This window comes from Malassezia vespertilionis, chromosome 4 (assembly GCF_029542925.1).
Source record: "Malassezia vespertilionis chromosome 4, complete sequence".
NCBI lineage: Eukaryota > Fungi > Basidiomycota > Malasseziomycetes > Malasseziales > Malasseziaceae > Malassezia > Malassezia vespertilionis.
This window is the reverse complement of record NC_079250.1, coordinates 149,840-170,310: the sequence shown is the minus strand read 5'-3', so window position 1 is coordinate 170,310 and position 20,471 is coordinate 149,840. Positions and strand designations below refer to the sequence as shown.

The following is a 20,471-nucleotide window of genomic DNA, read 5'->3' as shown; positions in this document are numbered from 1 at the left end:
GTGAAGCGCAAGTACCAAATTTGACCCCTGCTGACAAGTGCTAAATTGAGATTCCGCGGCACTGGTCAATCACTTTCGCTAGAGTACGCGTAGTGGCGTTATCTTCGGATTCTGTATCTTACAGACATAAATGTCTGCGAACGAGAAGGTAGAGACTGTGCACTCCATGAATAAGGGTATCAGCGCCAGTCATTCGAGCATACCGACCGAGACGTTCGCATCACTAGAGAATGAGAGCGAGTCGCAGGAATATTTTGCCCGCGAAGATAGTAATGGCCGCGACCATGAAAAGGGCGATACATACACAATGAAGGACGAAGAAGCCGGTGACAGTCGCGAGCGTGGAGGAAACAGGAAGTTTGAAGTTCGCACACGCGAGCATTGGTACCAATTTTGGCGATACAAGAACCCACCTGCTCCGCCACCCGCGTCCTTCGACGATGCAACCGTTACTCCCTTGGCGCAAGCTAATATTCTTAGCGATTGGACGTACGAATGGATTCGTCCTTTGCTCCTGCTTGGATATCGCCGCCCATTAGAGGCAAGTGATCTGTGGAAAATGGACGGTCCCCGCCAAGCAGAAACGCTCAGTGACAGGCTCACTGAGGCCTGGGACAAGCGCGTTGCTAAGGCTGACGCATATAATGTCAAACTTGCTAGTGGCGAAATCAAACCGGGATGGAGACAGAAGCGCAAATGGAAGAAGCAGGCAAAAATTGAGCGCAACGAAAGCATTGGAGGCGATGCCTCCATACAGGAGCGTGTTGCCGCAAAAGAATCAATTTGGCGCATAGAGCCGGTCAAGGAAATTCAGTCGAAGAAACTTGACCCTGATTCCCAGCGCAGAATCTTGCTTGCACACGAGGTCAAGTCGGGCCAAAAGAAAGCAAGTGTCTTTATGGCGCTCTTTGATATATTTTGGCCTAACATCACCGTTGCATACTTTGCTAAACTTTTGGCAGACACCGCTTATGTTGGCTCCGCGCTGCTGATCGAGCAAATTCTCACTGGTATCGGCATGACAGAGGCCGGGATTAATAGACGGGGCCATTCGATTGGCTACACAGTCGTCATGTTTGCCATCTTGGTTTTGAGCAACTTTCTCTCCAACCGATTCTTTTACGAATCGCTTTACGTTGGTGTTTTCTCGCGCGCGGCCTTATCGACTACTGTTTTCCGCCGTGCGCTAAACATGCAGGGGCGCGACAGGTCCACCGGAAAACTCGTCAATCATATTAGCACAGATGTGAGTCGTATTGACTTTGGTGCCCAGTGGTGGCTCCTGACCTTTACTGCACCTGTGGAGATCATTGTCTGTTTGGTTATTTTGTTGACGCGCTTTGGCGTCTCGTGCTTGTCCGGCTTTGCATTGGTTGTTGTTGTACTTCCCTTTCAAATTTACTGTCTAAAGTTTTTGTTTTCTATCCGCAAAAAGTCGATGGAATGGACCGATCGTCGCGCTCGTCGGACTCAAGAGGTACTTTCTGGCATGCGAATTGTGAAACTTTTTTCCTACGAGTTTAACTTTGTCAAGCTCATCAGCAGTTTGCGCAAGAGTGAGCTAATTTACGTGTTCAAGCTCAATATTGTGCGTGCGGGTGTCATGGCGAGTGCGATAAGTCTTCCACTACTTGCGGGTGTGCTCGCCGTCGTCACATATTACCTAAAAGAGGGCACTCTTCGACCAGAAAAGGTATTTCCCGCCATCACATTATTCCAACTTTTGCGACTGCCTCTTATGTTTTTTCCATTTGGCATTAGTGTTATCGCAGATGGAGCAAATGCGTTCCAGCGACTTGGCGAAGTATTTTACGCGAAGCAGTACGACACCACAGTTAATACGGACGAAAATTCGCCGTACGGCCTGGAACTGCAGAATACATCGTTTGAATGGGACAGTGTCGAAGAAGACTTGACGCTAACCAACCCTAAAGCAAAAAAGCAAGCAAAAAAGGAAAAGAAACAACGTGTGAAGCAAGCAAGCAAAAACAAGCGCTTATGGGCAATTTTGCGTCCGAAGACACAGTCTGATGAGAAGAAGAAAAAGCGCCGGTTCTCTTTTATGAAAAAGTCAAAGAAAGAGTCTGAAAAAGTTTTGGAGCATATATCAGTGGAGCGTGAACTTGAATCCGAGCTTCCGCCCGTTGCCGCCGTTCCAGAAGCGGAAGATCCGCTTTCTAAAGATGTGCTGCTTGAAACGGAAGGCGATGCCGGCTTGGCTGACTTCATTATGAAAGATGTTTCGTTGAAAGTCAAGCGCGGCAACCTTTGCGCGATTATTGGCCCTGTGGGCTCTGGGAAGTCGTCCTTGATTCTTGGTGCCATTGGTGAAATGCGCCGTCTTGCGGGTGAGGTTACTTGGGGCTCTCCAAAAATTGCGTACTGTTCGCAGTCTGCGTGGATCCAAAACGCGACAGTGCGCGAAAATATCGTGTTTGGTCAGCCGTGGGACGAGGCTCGGTACTGGGATTGTATCGACCGTGCTGAACTCAGCGCCGACTTTGTTCTTTTGCAGAACGGCGACTTGACCGAAATTGGTGAGCGCGGTGTGACACTTTCTGGTGGACAAAAGCAGCGTGTGAATATTGCGCGTGCTCTCTATTACGATGCCGAAATTGTATGCCTGGACGACCCCTTGTCTGCTGTAGATGCACACGTGGGCAAAGCGCTTTTCTCAAAGGCGATTTTGCCTCTGCGCAAAAGCGGAAAAACAGTGCTGCTGGTCACACATGCCATCCAATATCTTCCCCAGATGGACCAGATTGTGAGCATGGACGAAGGTGTGATCGATGAGTGCGGCACGTACCAGGAGTTGATGGAAAACCGTGCCAGCTTTTACAACACCATGGTCAAATTTGGTAATTTGAAAGAGGAGCACGGTGACGCAGTTGAAGCAGATGCCGAAGAGCTTGCCGCAGAAACGGAAGATGCGAACCAAGCAGCTTCAAAGCCACGCCGCGACGAAATGAGCAAGCCAGGCGCAAAGACGATGGAATTGGAAGAGCGGAACACGGGCACGGTGGACAGCTTCGTATACCGATCCTACCTCCGCGCGGGACAGGCGTCTTGGATTTTGCCCATTGCAGTGGTCGCTGCAGTTTGTATGCAAGGCTCGGTAAACATTTCCAGCTACTGGCTTGTTTGGTGGCGCGATTGGGATCGAGATGGCACGCACGGCATTGGATTTTCTGTGGGCCTTTACGTCATGTTTGGCCTCCTCCAGCTGATATTCAACTTTATCTTGGACATCTTTTTGGGCCTGCTTACCTTTTTTGCATCGCGCAAGCTGCACGACATGGCAATGGAGCGTGTTATTTATGCACCGATGACCTGGTTCGATACAACACCACTTGGACGCATTATGAACCGGTTTGGTAAAGACATCGACGTGATGGATAACCAGCTGAGTAATCTTTTGCGACAGTGTGCCTCGACGATTATGTCCATTGTCGGAGCTGCAGCGATGGTAATTGCATTGACTTACTACTTTACCATTGTTGTCGTGTTTGTATTTGGCATCGCCTGGCTTGTGTCTCTATTTTATCGCTCGTCTGCACGCGAATTCAAGCGCATTGATGCGATGCTGCGCAGCTCGTTCTACTCGCACTTTGCTGAGTCGCTCACGGGCCTTACAACGATCCGAGCATATCAAGAATCGCGCCGTTTTCTGCTTGAAAACTACAAGCGCATGGACGACCAAAACCGAGCCTATTTCCTCACGATTGTGAACCAGCGCTGGCTGGGTCTTCGCCTCGACTTTCTAGGGTCTTTCTGTGTGTTGATTACCGGTATTCTTGTTTCATGTGGCGTCGGTAGCGGCACAAACAGCGCCACCAGTGGTGTTGCATTGTCGATGATTGTCACTATTGCCCAGACGCTTGGTTTCCTTACGCGCCAGTTGACTGAGCTTGAAAACGAGATGAATTCTGCTGAGCGCCTTGTGTATTATGCAGAGACGCTGCCACAAGAAAAAGCACAGCAAATTACGGAGACCAAACCGCCGCAATCGTGGCCGGCAGAAGGCAACGTTGTCATGGAGAACCTCTGGCTCAAGTACCGTCCGAACTTGCCGTTTGTCCTCAAGGGTGTTGACCTCGACGTGAAGGGCGGCCAAAAAATTGGTATTGTCGGTCGAACAGGTGCAGGCAAAAGTTCGATGATGACAGTCCTCTTGCGTATTAGCGAGCTTACGGAAGGACGTATTTGTATCGACGGTGTGGATGTGTCCACGATCGGACTGGAGGATTTGCGCCGCGCTATTGCCATCCTGCCGCAGGAGCCGTTGCTTTTCAGTGGTACGCTGCGTTCCAACTTGGATCCGTTCGATGTGTACGACGACAGCCGCCTGTGGGATGCAATGCAGCGATCCTACCTGAGCTCATCCGTGCAATCGCCGGACGCCGGTGAAGCGGTGCTGAAAAATGCGGACACCGAAGCCCAAGGCACAGAAACCAAGGCACTTACCCACTTGACGCTGGAATCGATCGTTGATGAAGAGGGTGCCAATCTTTCAGTAGGCCAGCGCAGTCTCGTTTCGCTTGCGCGTGCGTTGGTCAAAAACTCCAAGATTATTTTGCTGGACGAAGCGACCGCCTCTGTGGACCTTGCAACGGACGCAAAAATCCAGCACACGATCCGCACGGAATTCAGTGACCGCACTTTGTTGTGCATTGCACACCGTCTTAGCACCATTATCGGATACGACCGTATTGTCGTCATGGACGATGGTAAGGTGGTCGAATTTGACGCACCGCTCGCATTATTTAACCAGCCGGATAGCATTTTCCGGGGCATGTGCCAGCGCAGTGGCATTACTGCTGAAGAAATCGCAAGCGCGACATTGTAACAATATAAATATCGAATAGATTGCGGAGCGAACGTTTGGACAACATGTGCAGTGACTGTAAAACTAATTTTTTTTTCTTGTGAAATGTGCACATTTCCTACATCGCACTCTAATGGTACAGAAAGAGGGAAGCGCACCACTGTTAGAGGTACAGAAATCGATCCATAAAGCAAGGGGCTTGGCCAGTGGTTGAACACGTACGAGTGGTTGAGCACATCGGGCCTAGCAGTACTTTACAACACATTTTCCTTGGGGAACTTGAGCACGGGCCCGACTTCGCCCACGCACATACCACCGAGGCGGTGGCCTACGTCGACGGCCTGCTCGATCGACTTGTTAAGCAATAGCGTACCAAGCACACCACCAGCAAAAGCATCGCCGGCACCGTTGGTGTCGACAATGTCCGCAGGGTTGATCTTCGGCACTTCGTGGACATGCGCCGACGACTCGCCTTGCACGCCGCGAATTGTCGCTTTGGAGCCATGGGTGATCAGCACCGTACGTGGTGTAGAAATAACCGACTGCGCATTCGCGATTGCAAGCGCAATTTCGCCAAGATCGTTGGTGTTGAGGTTCGCCGCCTCGGCATACGCCTCAGCTTCGGTCTCGTTGCAAATCACCAGCTGCGCGTACGGAAGCACCTCGTCGACTTGCGCCTTGAAGAACTGTGGAATAAACGGGGCAGAGAGATTAAATGCAAAAGGCTTGTTGTGCTCCTTGGCGTGCTTGGCCAAGGCCACGGCGCTTTCGACACCGTGGGTGAGGAAGAAGCCGCCAAGGTAAAAAAACTTGGCAGCCTCAATGGCAGCCTTAGCGTCGGGTGTGTCCAGATGCGACTTGGAGAACTTCTCTGCAGCACCAAGGTTGGTGCACAAAGAGCGGTTGTGGCCAGTAATCACCACGGCGCACGAGCCGGTCGGCGTGTTTTCGTCGATCTGGTAGATAGACTCGACACCCTCGCGGTCGTTCGCGGCACGTAGCTGCTGCGCAAGGTCATCCTTGCCCACACACCCAAGGTACGCAGTAGATCCCTCCGGCAAAACGTACTGCGCGCAGCGCGCAGTGTTCTGCGCAGCACCACCGGCAACGTACGTCACCTGGTAGCCTTCGACAATGTCCTTGTAAATGCCCATCTGTTCCGAAGATGCCAGCACAGCATCGTTCGGCTTTAAATTGTACTTTTTAAGCATCTCCTCCCCATCTCGGATCGCCATGTCCAAGAGGGGATTGCCCATAGCAAGGAGCTTCAAGTTCGATGTCTGCACCATTTGGCGAGAAGGCCGTCGGGTGGCCGCGCCGCGTGGTGGTGAATCACGTGATCTTGATCGTGCCGCGCAAGCGCGCATGGACTGTAGTCGTCTTCACCATGAGCCAAGAGAAGCAGGAGGCTGATTTCACGCCGGAAGTCGATGCTCTCTATCCCGAACTAGAGAGGTCGGTGAAGGTATGTGCAAAAAAAATGCGCTAATGACAGTCCGACTCTATTTCGGCAGCATTGGATTTGATTGCGCCGTTGGAAAAGCGCGCGCGTGGCGTACGTACAATTCTGCGAAGCTGACCACAGGCAAGCGATTTACTTAGCGTTTCGCGGCTCCTTATGGTGGCCGTCATGATGATTCGTCTTACACCTGATGTGCACGCGACGGATATGCAGCTGCTTTGCGACACGATTTTGGCTTACTCGAAAAAACACGGCCAGCTGAAGCAGGCGATCGCTCGCATGGTGCAGGTTGCAATGCTTTTTTTGAAAGAGCCAGAAACGAAGGATGTAAACGCACCTGCATCTATTTATGCAGTGGTCGGGAAAGACACCTTGCACCCCAATGACGAAGAAATGAAAGACGCGGCGGAGCATACCGACGCGATGGACACAGACGAGCCGAAAAAAGCAGCGCCTGAGAGTGAAGAAGACGAGCGTGCGGGTAAAGAAGATGACCGTATTACCGCACTATTTGCGCACGGGCGCAAAACTGGTGACACTGGCCTGGACAGTGAAAAGCGCATGCAACTGCTTGAGACACTGAGTACTGTGACTGAAGGCAAAGTGTTTGTGGAAGTCGAGCGTGCGCGTATATGTCGCATGATGTCCGATATGCTGTATGAAAAAGGCGAGGTGAACAAAGCTGCAGATGTTCTGCAGGATCTCGCTGTGGAAACATTTGGCAGCCTTGGGCGTCGTGAGAAGGTTGACTTTATCTTGGAGCAAATGCGCCTCAACATGGAGCGTGGAGATTATCACCGTGTTAACATGTTTAGCCGCAAAATTAACATCAAGTTTTTTGAAGACGAGGCGCATCAGGACCTCAAACTGCACTACTATGATCTCATGACTCGTGCAGGAATGCACGATCGGCGCCACTTGGACGTGGCCAAGTACTACCACCAGGTGCTTAATACGCCCACCATTCGTGCGGACCAGGAAAAGACGGACGAAGCGCTACGCAGCATGGTTCTTTTTCTGATTCTCTCGCCGTTCGACAACGAACAGAGCGACATGATGAGTCGCGTCGAAACGATGGAGCGCCTCGATTCTGTTCCCGAGTACAGGAGCTTGCTCAAGTGCTTTACTATGCCTGAGCTTATGCGCTGGCCTGGAATTGAGTCTTTGTATGGGCCCACTCTTCGTGCCACGCCCATCTTTGCGGGCAGCGACGACGCAGAGTACCGCTGGTCCCAATTGCACGCGCGCGTCGTGGAACACAATATCCAGGTCGTTGAGAAATACTACACGAAGATCCGGCTTGAGAGTCTTGCGCAGTTACTTGACCTCTCCGTCGTGGAAGCAGAAGATGCGCTCGCAGACCTCGTCACAAAACGCACAATTCATGCCCGGATTGACCGGCCCGTTGGCTTGGTCGACTTTCGGCCACAGCTCTCCGATGCGGAAGTGCTTAATCACTGGAGCAGCGATATGGACAAGCTGCTGCGCACCGTGGAAAAGGTGTCGCACCTTGTAGAGAAAGAATGGGCGATTCACCGCGCCGGCTTGGTCGTCAAGGCCAACGAGTAGTCGTCCATAGTGCCACGTGGTCATTGCCAACCCGTCGCGCATTGTGCCTCTCCACATTCCCCCAGGCAATGGCTGGCTTGTCGGTGAGCGAGGGCGAGCTGTTGAAGGAGTACGGCCTTACGACGCTGCACCCACAGCGGTGGGAGGATACGCATTATACAGCTGGGTCTGACACTGGTGGTGGATTTTCCCACGGCGATGCACACGGCGAAGATTGGACCGATCCATTGCATCTCTCCGCTACGGCGCCCTCGGCGCGACAGATGAGCAACGACGAGCGTGCGCAAGTGATGATTGGAAGCAAGGCGTTTGACCCAAAAGTATTTTTGCAAACTGTACATCCTGAAGCTTCATTTGCGGATCTCTCTCGCGGCGCACAGCAGCTGCGAGCGACCATCGACCAGCGATCCGAGGCGCTCAAGGTGCTGGTCGACGAGAATTTTGACCGCTTTGTGAGCATAAAAGTTACTATGGATGGCGTATATCGAGAGATGAGTGAGTCTTCGAGCGGTCCGCTTGTTTCGGGCGCAGATTGTGGCGTACGGACGCTGCGCAAGTGTATTACCAGTGCCAGCTCCAGGGCAGACCAAGTGTTTAGGCCTATCTTGGAAAACCATATTAAAGCAATTAAGCTGCGCAATACACTTGGTGTTTTTCAGCGCTCTCATTTCTTTTTCAACCTGCCGGGCTCATTGAACGAGTTTGTAGAGGCGGGAAACTATGAGGCGGCGCTGCGCGACTATAAGAAAGGTAAGTACCTTTTGGAGACGCGACCCGGACAGATACTTCCCGTGAACACGGAGAATGCTGCGGGCGCAGCACCAAACGAGCATCAGCTTGCGCAGCAGCGGCGTATCTTCAGCATTGTCTGGGACGCTGTCGAGCAGACCATGTACGATATGCAGAGCCGCTTACGGGCACACCTTCAAGACCCACAGCGGAGCGTTGAAGAGCAGGAAAAGTGCATACATGTGCTTTTAGAGCTCGATCCTGAGACGGATCCCATCGCCAACTTTTTGTCCTCGCAACACGAGCACATTGGCTCATTGCTCCGTACTACGTTTGAACGCGAGCAACATGCGATTGAAGCTGCACGCGCCACACTGCTTCGTGGAAAGCGCGACCCGATTGACCAGGCCAAGGATTTGAGCAACTGCCTCGTGCTAGTTCGATCAAGCTCAGGTTCTAAGCCGTTTTTCAACAAGGCGCTCGGCACCTCTGTGTGGCTGGCAATCGACGACATGATTGCAAATGTGTGTACTACCGTGCTCCGGACTATGCCCACATTCTGGCGCATCGCATGTGATCATAAAGAGGGCAAGTTTAACAAAGAAAGGCCCGGCACCTTTTCTGACTCAACTATTCACAAGCAGGCGCAGGGATGGGCGCAAGAGAACATCCAGCTTTTCATCAAGCGCATCGATGCATACTTTGGACAGGAGCCCTTCCGAGTGCGCGCCAAACAGCCGCTTTTTATGCAGCTTCCCGCATGGGTGCCAGAGCAGAGCTGCTCGTTGAGCACGACGTACTGCATGAACAGTATCCTTGGCAGGCTCCACGAGACTGTACAGGAGCTCAAGCTGCTTGCAATACCCGGGACGGCGAAAGAACTGGATGCGTTGCTGTTAGATACCCGCTTCCAATTCACCGAAGTTCTTTGCTTCCTCTGGCTCCGCGATGCGCATCTCTGCTACCACATGGAGAACTGGACCTCGAATGCACAGCAGCCCGCAATCACCTCATTTCTTTTCTCTTTGTCCGTGTTCAACCGCTGGAATGCGCGTGAAGGGTTCTATATTGCCGAAGGACGCACAAAGCAGTCTTCCAGTGCCGAAGAAGCTCAAGTGCACGCCGTATTTAGCGATCGTCTGAAGAAGACGTTTGTGAGCGCTTTGTACGCGTTCCTGGACGGAATTGTCACCGCGGCGACTACCCCAAGCGAATTTTATCACCGGCTTGAATGGAGTGCGGATACCCCAGCACCCGCACCCGCGCTGCCCGACCGCGACACGCGCATTTTGCTCAGCGTCTCCAACTTGTCGCATTTGCGCTCGCATGTGATCAATGCATGGGTCAAGCAGTTTGAAGAAGCATACCACGTATCGCTCATGAACGAGCATATGCAGCTGCTTGAAGTGTGCGGTAAGCTTGATAGCCAGCTTCTCAACGATTTTGTGCGTCGGCACGGTGACAAAATTACGCAAGTGATGCGGCGTGGTATCTTGGAAGACGGCGTCGCATGGGACAGTTTGCCGAGACCCACTTCTGTCAGTCCCTTCATCTTCCAGGCCCTCTTGCTGCTCGTCGAGGTGCATGCGCAGATCCGCGCCACCGTTCCACTGCTTGTCTCGCGTGCCATTTCCTCCTTGGTCGAAACCATGGTCAATGCGGCAGCCGACGCATATAGCCGCGTGCCTACGTTCAACAAAGGCGGCATGCTGCAAGCCACCTTGGAGATCGAGTTTGTCCACCAAACCATGGCGTTCCACGTAACACCTGCTGCGGAAAACGCACTTAAGCGCATGTACGAGTCCATCAGCCAGCGCTACGGCAGCACACCCAGTGGCAAACGCGACCAGAAAGACTTCCTGCAAAAAGAGCTAGAAAGCGTCAAGCAAACCCTGATCGCGTCGCGCAAAGCCACTGCGCTCGAATTTCTCTGCTTCCGCCGACCCAAAACGGGGGAGGCACCTGACAGTAGTGCAGACGCAGCGCATGCTTCTCAATCGTAGCTTATCTATTCTACTCTACAGTCCGACCTTTGCGCAGCATGTAGACAAACATGAGCGAGGATATCGCAGAGAGTGAGAACCACGTCACTGCGTACTCCATGTGCTGGTTACGAAGCTCGATGCGTGGCGGGCGTCCAACAGGCACGCCTTGCTTCATCATTGCCGCCGCCTCACTGAACGTGCCGGTAAAAATTTGCTCCACGTACACGGGAAGCACGCGCTGGTTTTTACGCGAGGAAAATGCCTCAGCAGGAGGCATTGATGGTGGGTTCATCGAAGAGCCTAAGAGGGACCACCAGCCGCGGGGCGACATGGCCTTGTTTTCTTCCAAGCTGGATGCGCCGAGATCCTGCAAACCAGCCTTCTCATTAAGCCACGCCGCCATTTGCGCTGGGTTCAGCTGCATCCACAAATTGTTGTGCGGCTCATTTGGGAGTGCGAAGCGGCTGCATGGGTATACGCGCGGGAGCAGCGCCGTGATGGTAACACGTTTATTGTCGTCCGGCAATGAATGCTTCAGGCGCTTGTTCATACCCGTGCCCTCAATGGCATTGTTATCTACAAATCCGCGGTTCACAAGGATATCCGGGCCGCCGTCGTCGCGGCGGAAAGGCATCACAAGCTGGTAGCCGCGCGCGCCTTCGTGGGTGCGCGGCCCCATAAACAGTGTCCTCGACACGTCAAATGTCCCGCAAACCTCAAATAAACGAAATGAAAACTCATTGAGAACGTCGATATTGATATTCTTGGGCATGCGGAGCGGGGTGCGGCGCAGCTTTTCGTCGAGCTCGTCGATCAACATGAGCTTCCACTGCAGGCGGTCGAGCTGCCAGTTCCCAAGAAAAAATGTGAATACAGGGATAGTCGCTGCAATGTACATGGCCGGAGAAGTGTACCACGGCCTGCGTTTCTTTTTTTGTGGCCGATTGTACACCAACGGTTGGCCTTGCTCGGACCCCGTCACGCTCACGGGAAGATTGAGCCTTTCATACACTCTTGGGGAGGAGGTGAAAGTGCGTCGAAAAATAGGAGCATGGTGCGCTTCGCTAAAGCCAAAATGAGTCGGTGCGATCGGCATTGCGCAGCGCCATAGCGCGCCTTGTCCAGCGCGCCGTGCGATTCGCAGCATACGTCGCGCACAGATCCGCGGGGCACGCAAAACAACTGGCCACGTGCCGCACCGGAGCAACATTTGTATTCTATACATTTTTATTGGCTGCGTATATGTTGCCACATGGACACACAGGCTTGTTTCCAGCAGAGAAAACCACTCGTACTCGTTCCCGAGTCAGTACGTTTGATATGCAAAGGTTTGCTAGTCGTTCTGCTCGTGCCGTGAGCGCAGTGCACAAGGCTGGCATGCGTGCCAGCACAAGACGTGGACTTGCCACCGTGACCGGGATGCCTCAGCATCTCCACGGGGGTCTGCGGGACCAGGACCGTATCTTCCAGAACCTGTACTGCCATCACGACTGGCGCTTGAAAGGCGCGTTGGCCCGTGGTGATTGGCACCGGACGCGCGATATTATCGACAAAGGAAACATGTTTATTATTGATCAAGGCAAGGCGTCTGGCTTGCGTGGGCGTGGTGGTGCTGGCTTTCCGTCCGGCCTGAAATGGAGCTTTATGCTCAAGCCTGGCTGGGAGAAAGATCCCCGCCCGCGCTATCTCGTCATTAATGCAGATGAGGGTGAGCCGGGTACTTGCAAGGATCGCGAGATTATGCGTGGTGACCCGCACAAGCTGATCGAGGGCTGTCTCCTCGTTGCACGCGGTATGGGCGCCCAAACTTGTTACATTTACATTCGTGGCGAGTTTGTCGAAGAGGCGAACCACCTGGAAGAAGCAATTAAGGAGGCGTACAAAGCCGGTCTTGTTGGCCGCAACGCCTGCGGCTCTGACTTTGACTTTGATATTCACGTTCACCGTGGCGCCGGTGCTTACATTTGCGGTGAAGAGACTGCGCTGGTCGAGTCACTCGAGGGTAAACAGGGAAAGCCGCGCATGAAGCCTCCGTTTCCTGCTGATATTGGCCTTTTTGGCTGCCCGACAACTGTCACCAACGTCGAGACCATGGCCGTGGTGCCCACGATTATCCGTCGCGGTCCCTCGTGGTTTGCCAACTTTGGCCGTGACAAAAACCACGGCACGAAGTTGTTTGCCGTCAGCGGTCATGTGAACCGGCCCTGTGTTGTGGAAGAGGAAATGAGCATTCCTTTGAAGGAGCTCATTGACAAACACTGTGGCGGCGTGCGCGGTGGATGGGACAACCTTCTTGCTGTCATTCCTGGTGGCTCATCTACTCCTATGATTCCCAAAGATGTGTGTGAGCACGTTTTGATGGACTTTGACTCGCTGCGTGACAACCAGTCTGCGCTTGGTACTGGGTCAGCCATTGTGATGGACAAGTCCACAGACTTGGTCAAGGCCATCAGCCGTCTGGCCAAATTCTACCAACACGAGAGCTGTGGTCAGTGCACTCCTTGCCGCGAGGGCACCACATGGGCGGCCAGCATTATGGAACGCTTTGAGGTGGGCCGCGCAGCGCTGCGCGAGGTTGATATGCTCTGGGAGCTTACAAAGCAAATGGAAGGCCATACTATTTGTGGTCTTTCAGACGCTGCCGCATGGCCGATCCAGGGCCTTTTGCGACACTTCCGCCCGCTAGTCGACCAGCGCATTGAGTCGTACGAAAAAGAGCACGGTGCAGTCTTGTTTGGTGGTCATCTTGCAAGCGAGCGCAACCCCGAGCTGGCGATGCCTGACAACTGGTCGACCCCCGACCAACATACCAAGGACAACTACCGCCCGGGTATCGCGGATGCATAGAACGTATGTGTAGCAAATATGTTTGTGCACGCACACGCTTGCGTTGGTTGCTATAGTGCTTTGCAACGGCCAAGACCAATGTAAGGCTGGCGAGAAAGTATGGATGCTACGTCGGTCATTTGCCGGGGTATCAAAAGCCGCACTACTGCTTCTTTGCCTTCAAATAGTCCTTCTCATCCTGCATACGGTTGAGCTCTCCCACAAACCTATCGTCAGCATTGTGCATGCCACGTACATATTCACGGCCACGCACAGGGAAATGGACAGGAGAAGCAGGACGAATACATGCATGCTGAAGCCTGTAGCCAAAAACATGGTAATCAACGTGAGAAACAGTGTATAGAACGCATAGTTCATAATACGGTGCGTTGCAGAGTTGACGCCCGCATTGAATATGCTGTTCCACACCTCTTCCATTTCCGACGCCATGGTGTGGTGGGTGCAAAACCGGCACTTGCTTATTCAGCAGTTGCTCGTCTGTTGCGCTGCGCCACGCGACTTGGCGAGTATCATGCAATTCCGGCGCTTCCGCGACACGAGCAATGTCGCGCCAAGCATTCGCATTGACTGGTCTCTTTATGGAGGCGAAGAGTCCGCGCCTCCACTACACGCAGCTGATGGCAATGGCGTTTTGAATGCGACACAGAAAGCCGGGGTTGCCCAACCATGGATGCCGTCTATTCCTGTGGAGACCATGCGCACAAACGATTTTTTATGGTCTTTGAATGAAGAGCCGCATAAGACACGGCGCATTGCCATTTTGAAAGCACATCCCGAAGTGCGAAAACTAATGGGCCATGAGCCGTTGACCAAATACGTAACTGTCGCGGTTGTTTGTTTGCAAGTTGCCATTGCCATCGGGCTTGCACAAATAGGCATGGGCGCGTATAACTGGCGCTTCCTCCTGACTGCATACATCGTGGGCGGCTGTGCAAACCAAAATTTATTTCTCGCGATACACGAAATCACGCATAACCTTGCATTTAAAGGGATCCGCGCAAATCGAGTGCTGGCCATTTTTGCCAACCTTCCCATTGGGATTCCGTACGCCATGATGTTCAAACCGTACCATATCGAGCATCATAAATACCTTGGCGAGGACGGGATTGACACAGACATGCCGACGCGCATCGAACTCCTTTGCCTAAACAATGTGCTGGGCAAAACTTTTTTTGCGACATTTCAGCTACTCTTTTACGCACTTAGACCAGGGTTTTTGCGCGCGCAAAAACTAACGTATTGGCACCTTTTGAGCATAACGACGCAGCTCATTTTTAACTTTACGTTGTACAAAATTACAGGGTCGTGGATCCCTTTGATCTACCTCATTTTAAGTTCTTTTTTCGCCGGATCGCTACACCCGGTAGCGGGCCATTTCATTGCTGAACATTACATGTTTAGCAACATTCAGCAAGAGACGTGGAGTTACTATGGACCGCTAAACATTCTTGCTTATAATGTCGGATACCACAACGAACACCACGACTTTCCCTCCATTCCATGGACGCGCCTGCCTGCGCTGCACAAACTGGCTTCTGAATTTTACGACACACTTCCGTGCCATACTTCGTGGACAATGGTGATTTTGGAGTTTATCTTCAGCGACCACTCAGGGCTGCACATGCGTATGCGGCGCAATCTCTCGGACGTGCATTCCGATCGTGGACAAGCAGTAGCAGACGCGCACGGTCATACCGGATGGGACGTGCGCTCCCAAGCTTCATAGTTGTAATGAGCGTACACGCACAAATCGGGCTATCGGGCAATGGCTCTGCACGAGCCACAAGCTTCTTGCAGTCCCGCTACGAATATGGCGAGTGCAATGTCTTTGCCACCATGGCCTCCCGCCGAGATTCTAGAACCTACAAGAAACAAATTTGTGACGGTGGATGCAAGAGATTATGCTTTGCGCCATGGGCTTGTGTATCGAGCGCTACCCGCAGAGGAAGGCGGAATGCCACCGCAAGATACTACCATCCATGCGCCCCTGACCCTGCTCCCTACACCGTTTCCGCGAGACTTGTTTGAGAAAGCAATGGACTTTGCACCGCTCTACAATACGCTGTATGCACGCGTGGCGACGGACAAGGATTTTTTGAGCTCGGTGCTCCAAAATTCAGTCGTGCATGTAGACGATTTTCAGCGTCGCTTGTACGAAATTTGGACTGTGGCCGAGGAAGAAGGCACCACGCAAAGCACTCAGCTTGCTTTGTGCCGCTCTGACTACCTCGTGCATATGGCACCCCAATCAACCGGCAAGCTGCGGCAGGTGGAATTCAACACAATTTCGGCCTCGTTTGGCGCGCTTTGCACACTTGCATCCCAAATGCACCATTTTCTTTTTCGCAAAGGTGCCTACGATGCAATGGATCCACTTATCTCCAAGGCGAACATGCCCAAAAACGAAGCACTTTCTGTGCTCGTGTCAGGGCTTGCCGACGCGCACAACTGCTATGTCAAACAGCAGCGCGAGGAACATCGCATGATAAAGCCCGCTATTTTGTTCGTGGTTCAGCCCGAGGAGCGCAATACATTTGATCAGCGCGCATTGGAAATGGAATTGCTCGAAGAGCATGCGATCCCTGTGCTGCGTGCGTCGCTTGACGAACTCGGCACCATTGCCTCACTGCACGGCGTCGATCGGATCCTTGCCATGCAGTCTCCTATCAGCTTCACTCCCATAGAGATCTCGGTGGTCTACTTCAGGGCAGGGTATTCGCCGACAGATTACAAGTCGGACGATGCATGGGCTACGCGGCTTCTGCTGGAGCGCAGTCATGCGATCAAGTGTCCCTCGATTGCAATGCAACTCGCGGGAGCGAAGAAGGTACAACAAGTACTTGCAGAACCCGGCGTTTTGGAACATTATCTGGGCAAGGAAGGCGATCTGTTGCGCAGCACGTTTGCAAAGCTCTGGCCGATGGACGACTCCCCGTTGGGCAAAGAAGGCATGGCCTTGCTGCGCGAATCTCCACAGGGCTTTGTGCTGAAACCGCAGCGCGAGGGGGGGAGCAACAACATCTATAAAGATGATATTATCCCTGCACTTGATGCAATGGAGGCACGCGACAAGGAACGCAATGCAAAGCAGGGGGGGTCAGGCATCAAGGAGCGCGAGGGCTACATTCTCATGAGCCTCATTCGTACGCCGGAGAACAGGGGCAGTCTATTTATGCGTGCAGGCAAACAGACACCTGGCTCTGAGCATGCCACGGAAACGGTCAGCGAGCTTGGCGTATTTGGCACAATGTTGTACAAGCCAGGCCCGTCCAAAAAAGCGCCTCTGGACATGCTCTCGAGCCGTACCGGCGGTTATCTATTGCGCACGAAAGCCAGCGAAAGCAACGAAGGCGGTGTTGCTGCGGGCTTCAGTGTAATTGACTCGCCACTATTGTTCTAGAATACATTTAGCTCACGCTGTTTCATCTACATACTTGTGACGCTGGGCGAGCTCTTGCTCCACTAAAATAAGTTGAGCGTCAATCTCTCCAGACTGTTTCTTAAGCCGCTCTCTGTACTGTTCATCAGAAAGCGGCACAATTATGTCGTGCTTTTCAAAAAAGGAGAGCAACCAGTTGGATTTTTTGGTCGCTTCTTCCTTGGCTGGCGACGGCGGCTCGTCAATTGTTGGCGTAGGTGCTGCGGGTGGTTCAGCAGGTGCGGCGTGTAATGCAGCGCGCAAACACAGACCCAGCTCGTTCCCAACAATTTGAAGTGCTGTACAGCAGCCGGACATCGTAAAAATTCCAGGTACAATGGCGCGTTTTGTCACCGCAGCGGCGATGCCGCCCATAATGCCGCCGGCCAAAAATGTTTCGCGCATATTGCGAAAATGACCCGGAACGCTCGCGATATCGTTGCCCGACTCAAGCATTGGTCTAACAGCATACTCTCGAAAAGCTGGTGTAAGACAGTAGGTACGTACCAAAAAAACCAAACGAGAATGCGAACCAGGACTTGGCGAGACGCACACTGAGGATGGCAGGTTCAACTGGCACCCAATTAAGAGTACCAGCTACCGATCCTGCTACCCCACCAGCAGCTGCACCAAACAAAGATCCACGCGCAACGACAATCGGCGCGTGCGGTGAAAACGCAGGCCAAATATCGTCCGCGAGCGGCATGCTTCGACAAGGACGGCGCACGAGCATTTTAAAAACGATCACGTGATACATCATCGTTTGGCGCACAGTGTCTTTTCGTCCCGCAACAATGGTACGTGCCGCTTTTTGCTGACACACAGGCGAGTATTTCTACGACACCGACGCAGACGACGATTCAGTCGCTGGAACGCATTGGAACACACTCACATGTACGCGGCCTGGGGCTTGACGAGCGTCTGGAGCCGCGCGAAAATGCTGATGGACTGGTCGGTCAGCAGCCTGCGCGGAAGGCGGCCGGCACAATTGTTAAAATCGTACAGGCGGGCCGCATTGCTGGACGTGCGGTGCTGATTGCTGGTCCTCCTGGTACGGGCAAGACGGCGATTGCGATGGGCATGGCACAAACGCTTGGCCCCGACGTTCCCTTTACGATGCTTGCTTCCTCGGAGGTCTACTCCTTGGAGATGAGCAAGACCGAGGCGCTTACGCAAGCGTTTCGGAAGTCTATTGGTGTGCGCATTAAGGAGGAGGCGGAGATTATTGAGGGTGAAGTCGTTGAGATCCAGATCGACCGCAGCCTCACGGGTGCGACCAAAACGGGCAAGATTGTCATGAAGACGACCGACATGGAGACTGTTTACGAGCTTGGATCCAAGATGATTGATGTTTTGCAGCGCGAGAAGGTTACCGCCGGTGATGTGATAACCATTGAAAAGTCGAGCGGCCGGATCACCAAGCTGGGTCGCAGCTTTGCGCGCTCGCGCGACTATGATGCGATCGGTAGCGATACCAAGTTTGTGCAAGTGCCTGAAGGAGAACTGCAGCGTCGCCGCGAGGTAGTGCACACAGTAACACTCCACGAGATTGACGTGATCAACTCGCGCACGCAGGGCTTCCTTGCCCTTTTTGCTGGCGACACGGGCGAAATCAAGCCTGAGCTGCGCGACCAAATCAATGCTAAAGTCAGCGAATGGCGCGAAGAAGGCAAGGCCGAGATTATTCCCGGCGTCTTGTTTTTGGACGAGGTACACATGCTTGATATCGAGTGCTTCTCGTACCTGAACCGTGCACTCGAGTCGGAGCTTTCACCGCTTCTTGTCATGGCCTCGAACCGAGGTCATACGCAGATTCGCGGCACGCGTTTCAGCTCTCCACACGGGATTCCGATTGACTTGCTTGACCGCTTGCTTATTATTAGCACCAAACCCTATTCGGACCGCGAAGTGCGTCAAATCTTGTCTCTTCGCGCGGATGAAGAAGAGGTGAAACTTACTACCGAAGCACTAGATGTGCTTACGCGCATGGCGATGGAAACTTCGCTGCGCTACACGATCAACCTCATCACGACCGCATACCTTGCATCGAGGCGGCGGAAGGCGGCCGAGGTGGATGTTGCCGACGTCCGCCGTGTGTATAACCTGTTTCTCGACGAAAAGCGCAGTGTTCAGTACCTGCAGAATCATTCTGCCGAGTTCCTGAGCGACTCGCCTGAATCTGGGGCCGCCACCGTAGCATAGCGTCCTAGCCTTGTCCCTTCATACTACATTACGTCAGCGAGCACGGACGCGCGTTCGTTTTAGCCCAGCCTCTTGCTCATGTCCGACGCGGCGGGTGGTAGTGCGTTGCTGCCGTACGTGTACCATGAGCGACAGGAGCCTGGGAGTATGCTTTGTGCACAGCACGCCTTGAATGGGGTTTTGCAGGACGGTCTTTTTGACGCTACGCACCTTGGCCAACTTGCACAGGAAATTGCTGCCTACGAGCATGAAGAGCTTGGCCTGGGCGGCAGCGAGCCATTGGAAAGTACATTGGCGCGCCATATGGATGACACGGGCTACTTTAGTGTGGAAGTGATTGACCGTGCGTGCAAGTCGTGGGATTTGCGTCTGGAACGCTGGCGAAATCAAGGTGGGTTACAAACGCGCCACGCCTTTCCTGAGCGGGAATTCGCGTTTCTCTTGCATTTGGGGAGCCACTGGTTTACTCTTCGTGGGTTCGGTCGCGATACGCGGCAATGGTACAATCTTAATAGTTTTTTTGCCAAACCGCAATGGCTCAGTGCAACATATCTGAGCACTTTTTTGGACACGGTCGAGCGCGAAGGATACACTGTATTTGTGGTGGAGCATGACGGCGATACGTCTCCGTTGCAAAGTATTGCCGACGAAATCGCCCTGTCCAAGGGGGGGCGCGGAACGCAAGACGCACCGATTCATGTATTGGACGACGACGATGCCGATCTACAGGTTGCACTACAGGTCAGTATGGAGGACCAGCAGCAAGCTTCGTCCGCACCGGAAGTGGCGCTTCCTAGTGGATATCGAAGCAGACGGCGCAGGCAAAGCCTTATTGAGGAAATGCCTGCTGCGGACATGAATGGGCGTGCTGTTTGGAAGACAAGGCGCAAGCAGGCTTCGCCTTCATCGGCATCAAACGATGCGTTGCAAGACATGATGACGCAGCGCTCTCCTTTTTTGCACTCAAGAGCCTCGACACTATTGGATAGCGACGTCGAGTCGATCGAGGAGTTTAGTGATAACGAGCCACCGCAGCCGCAACGCACGCACGTTGATGATGAAGAAGAGCAGCTTCGGGCGGTGATTGCTGCAAGTCTTGGACAGCCATACAAAGTACCTGAGCATATTTTAACGCAAACAGAGCGTAAATCGCAACGGAGTCCTTCTCCTCCCATTGCCGTGCCTGCCGACGTCGAGCGAATCCGCAAGTTACGTGCGGAGGCAATATCAGGAGAGCAGTCTCCCGCGCCTGTGCCCGCCGCCGAGCAAGCAAGTTCAGGGGACGAAGCGGAGGAAGAGGGAAAAGACATGTCGCCGGACGAAATACGGCGTCGTCGCCTTGCGCGATTTGGGTAATCTGTACAGTTTGTTTATGCTACATATAGAGAGTAGGATACTCGCCTGACTCGAGACTTTCTACCGTACGCAGGACTT

General features: G+C 53.1%; 11 protein-coding genes across 11 annotated transcripts; 8 read left to right on the top strand and 3 right to left on the bottom strand.

The window, feature by feature from the left end:
* Positions 1 to 130: 130 nt before the first annotated feature.
* Positions 131 to 4,846, top strand: MVES1_002044 (uncharacterized protein; the record flags this gene model as incomplete). The annotated part of the gene is made up of 1 exon (XM_056206876.1): positions 131 to 4,846. The coding sequence occupies one exon, from the start codon at positions 131 to 133 to the stop codon at positions 4,844 to 4,846; it is 4,716 nt and encodes a 1,571-aa protein (XP_056062851.1).
* Positions 4,847 to 5,079: 233 nt separating this feature from the next.
* Positions 5,080 to 6,114, bottom strand: ADO1 (adenosine kinase; the record flags this gene model as incomplete). Its single annotated transcript, XM_056206875.1, has 1 exon — positions 5,080 to 6,114. One exon carries the CDS (start codon positions 6,112 to 6,114, stop codon positions 5,080 to 5,082), a length of 1,035 nt encoding a protein of 344 aa, XP_056062850.1.
* Positions 6,115 to 6,212: 98 nt separating this feature from the next.
* Positions 6,213 to 7,856, top strand: RPN5 (proteasome regulatory particle subunit; the record flags this gene model as incomplete). The annotated part of the gene is made up of 2 exons (XM_056206874.1): positions 6,213 to 6,290; positions 6,411 to 7,856. The coding sequence occupies 2 exons, from the start codon at positions 6,213 to 6,215 to the stop codon at positions 7,854 to 7,856; spliced, it is 1,524 nt and encodes a 507-aa protein (XP_056062849.1).
* A 68-nt stretch (positions 7,857 to 7,924) lies between these two features.
* Positions 7,925 to 10,588, top strand: SEC5 (Exocyst complex component S5; the record flags this gene model as incomplete). The annotated part of the gene is made up of 1 exon (XM_056206873.1): positions 7,925 to 10,588. The coding sequence occupies one exon, from the start codon at positions 7,925 to 7,927 to the stop codon at positions 10,586 to 10,588; it is 2,664 nt and encodes an 887-aa protein (XP_056062848.1).
* A 10-nt stretch (positions 10,589 to 10,598) lies between these two features.
* Positions 10,599 to 11,468, bottom strand: SHY1 (surf-like protein; the record flags this gene model as incomplete). The annotated part of the gene is made up of 1 exon (XM_056206872.1): positions 10,599 to 11,468. One exon carries the CDS (start codon positions 11,466 to 11,468, stop codon positions 10,599 to 10,601), a length of 870 nt encoding a protein of 289 aa, XP_056062847.1.
* A 422-nt stretch (positions 11,469 to 11,890) lies between these two features.
* On the top strand, positions 11,891 to 13,417 carry MVES1_002039 (uncharacterized protein; the record flags this gene model as incomplete). The annotated part of the gene is made up of 1 exon (XM_056206871.1): positions 11,891 to 13,417. The coding sequence occupies one exon, from the start codon at positions 11,891 to 11,893 to the stop codon at positions 13,415 to 13,417; it is 1,527 nt and encodes a 508-aa protein (XP_056062846.1).
* Positions 13,418 to 13,559: 142 nt separating this feature from the next.
* On the bottom strand, positions 13,560 to 13,846 carry MVES1_002038 (uncharacterized protein; the record flags this gene model as incomplete). Its single annotated transcript, XM_056206870.1, has 2 exons — positions 13,560 to 13,623; positions 13,653 to 13,846. The coding sequence occupies 2 exons, from the start codon at positions 13,844 to 13,846 to the stop codon at positions 13,560 to 13,562; spliced, it is 258 nt and encodes an 85-aa protein (XP_056062845.1).
* An 82-nt stretch (positions 13,847 to 13,928) lies between these two features.
* On the top strand, positions 13,929 to 15,143 carry MVES1_002037 (uncharacterized protein; the record flags this gene model as incomplete). Its single annotated transcript, XM_056206869.1, has 1 exon — positions 13,929 to 15,143. The coding sequence occupies one exon, from the start codon at positions 13,929 to 13,931 to the stop codon at positions 15,141 to 15,143; it is 1,215 nt and encodes a 404-aa protein (XP_056062844.1).
* An 84-nt stretch (positions 15,144 to 15,227) lies between these two features.
* Positions 15,228 to 16,817, top strand: GSH2 (glutathione synthase; the record flags this gene model as incomplete). The annotated part of the gene is made up of 1 exon (XM_056206868.1): positions 15,228 to 16,817. One exon carries the CDS (start codon positions 15,228 to 15,230, stop codon positions 16,815 to 16,817), a length of 1,590 nt encoding a protein of 529 aa, XP_056062843.1.
* An 812-nt stretch (positions 16,818 to 17,629) lies between these two features.
* RVB2 (DNA helicase) lies at positions 17,630 to 19,037 on the top strand (the record flags this gene model as incomplete). The annotated part of the gene is made up of 2 exons (XM_056206867.1): positions 17,630 to 17,632; positions 17,661 to 19,037. 2 exons carry the CDS (start codon positions 17,630 to 17,632, stop codon positions 19,035 to 19,037), a joined length of 1,380 nt encoding a protein of 459 aa, XP_056062842.1.
* A 78-nt stretch (positions 19,038 to 19,115) lies between these two features.
* On the top strand, positions 19,116 to 20,393 carry MVES1_002034 (uncharacterized protein; the record flags this gene model as incomplete). The annotated part of the gene is made up of 1 exon (XM_056206866.1): positions 19,116 to 20,393. One exon carries the CDS (start codon positions 19,116 to 19,118, stop codon positions 20,391 to 20,393), a length of 1,278 nt encoding a protein of 425 aa, XP_056062841.1.
* Between the last annotated feature and the right edge of the window lie 78 nt (positions 20,394 to 20,471).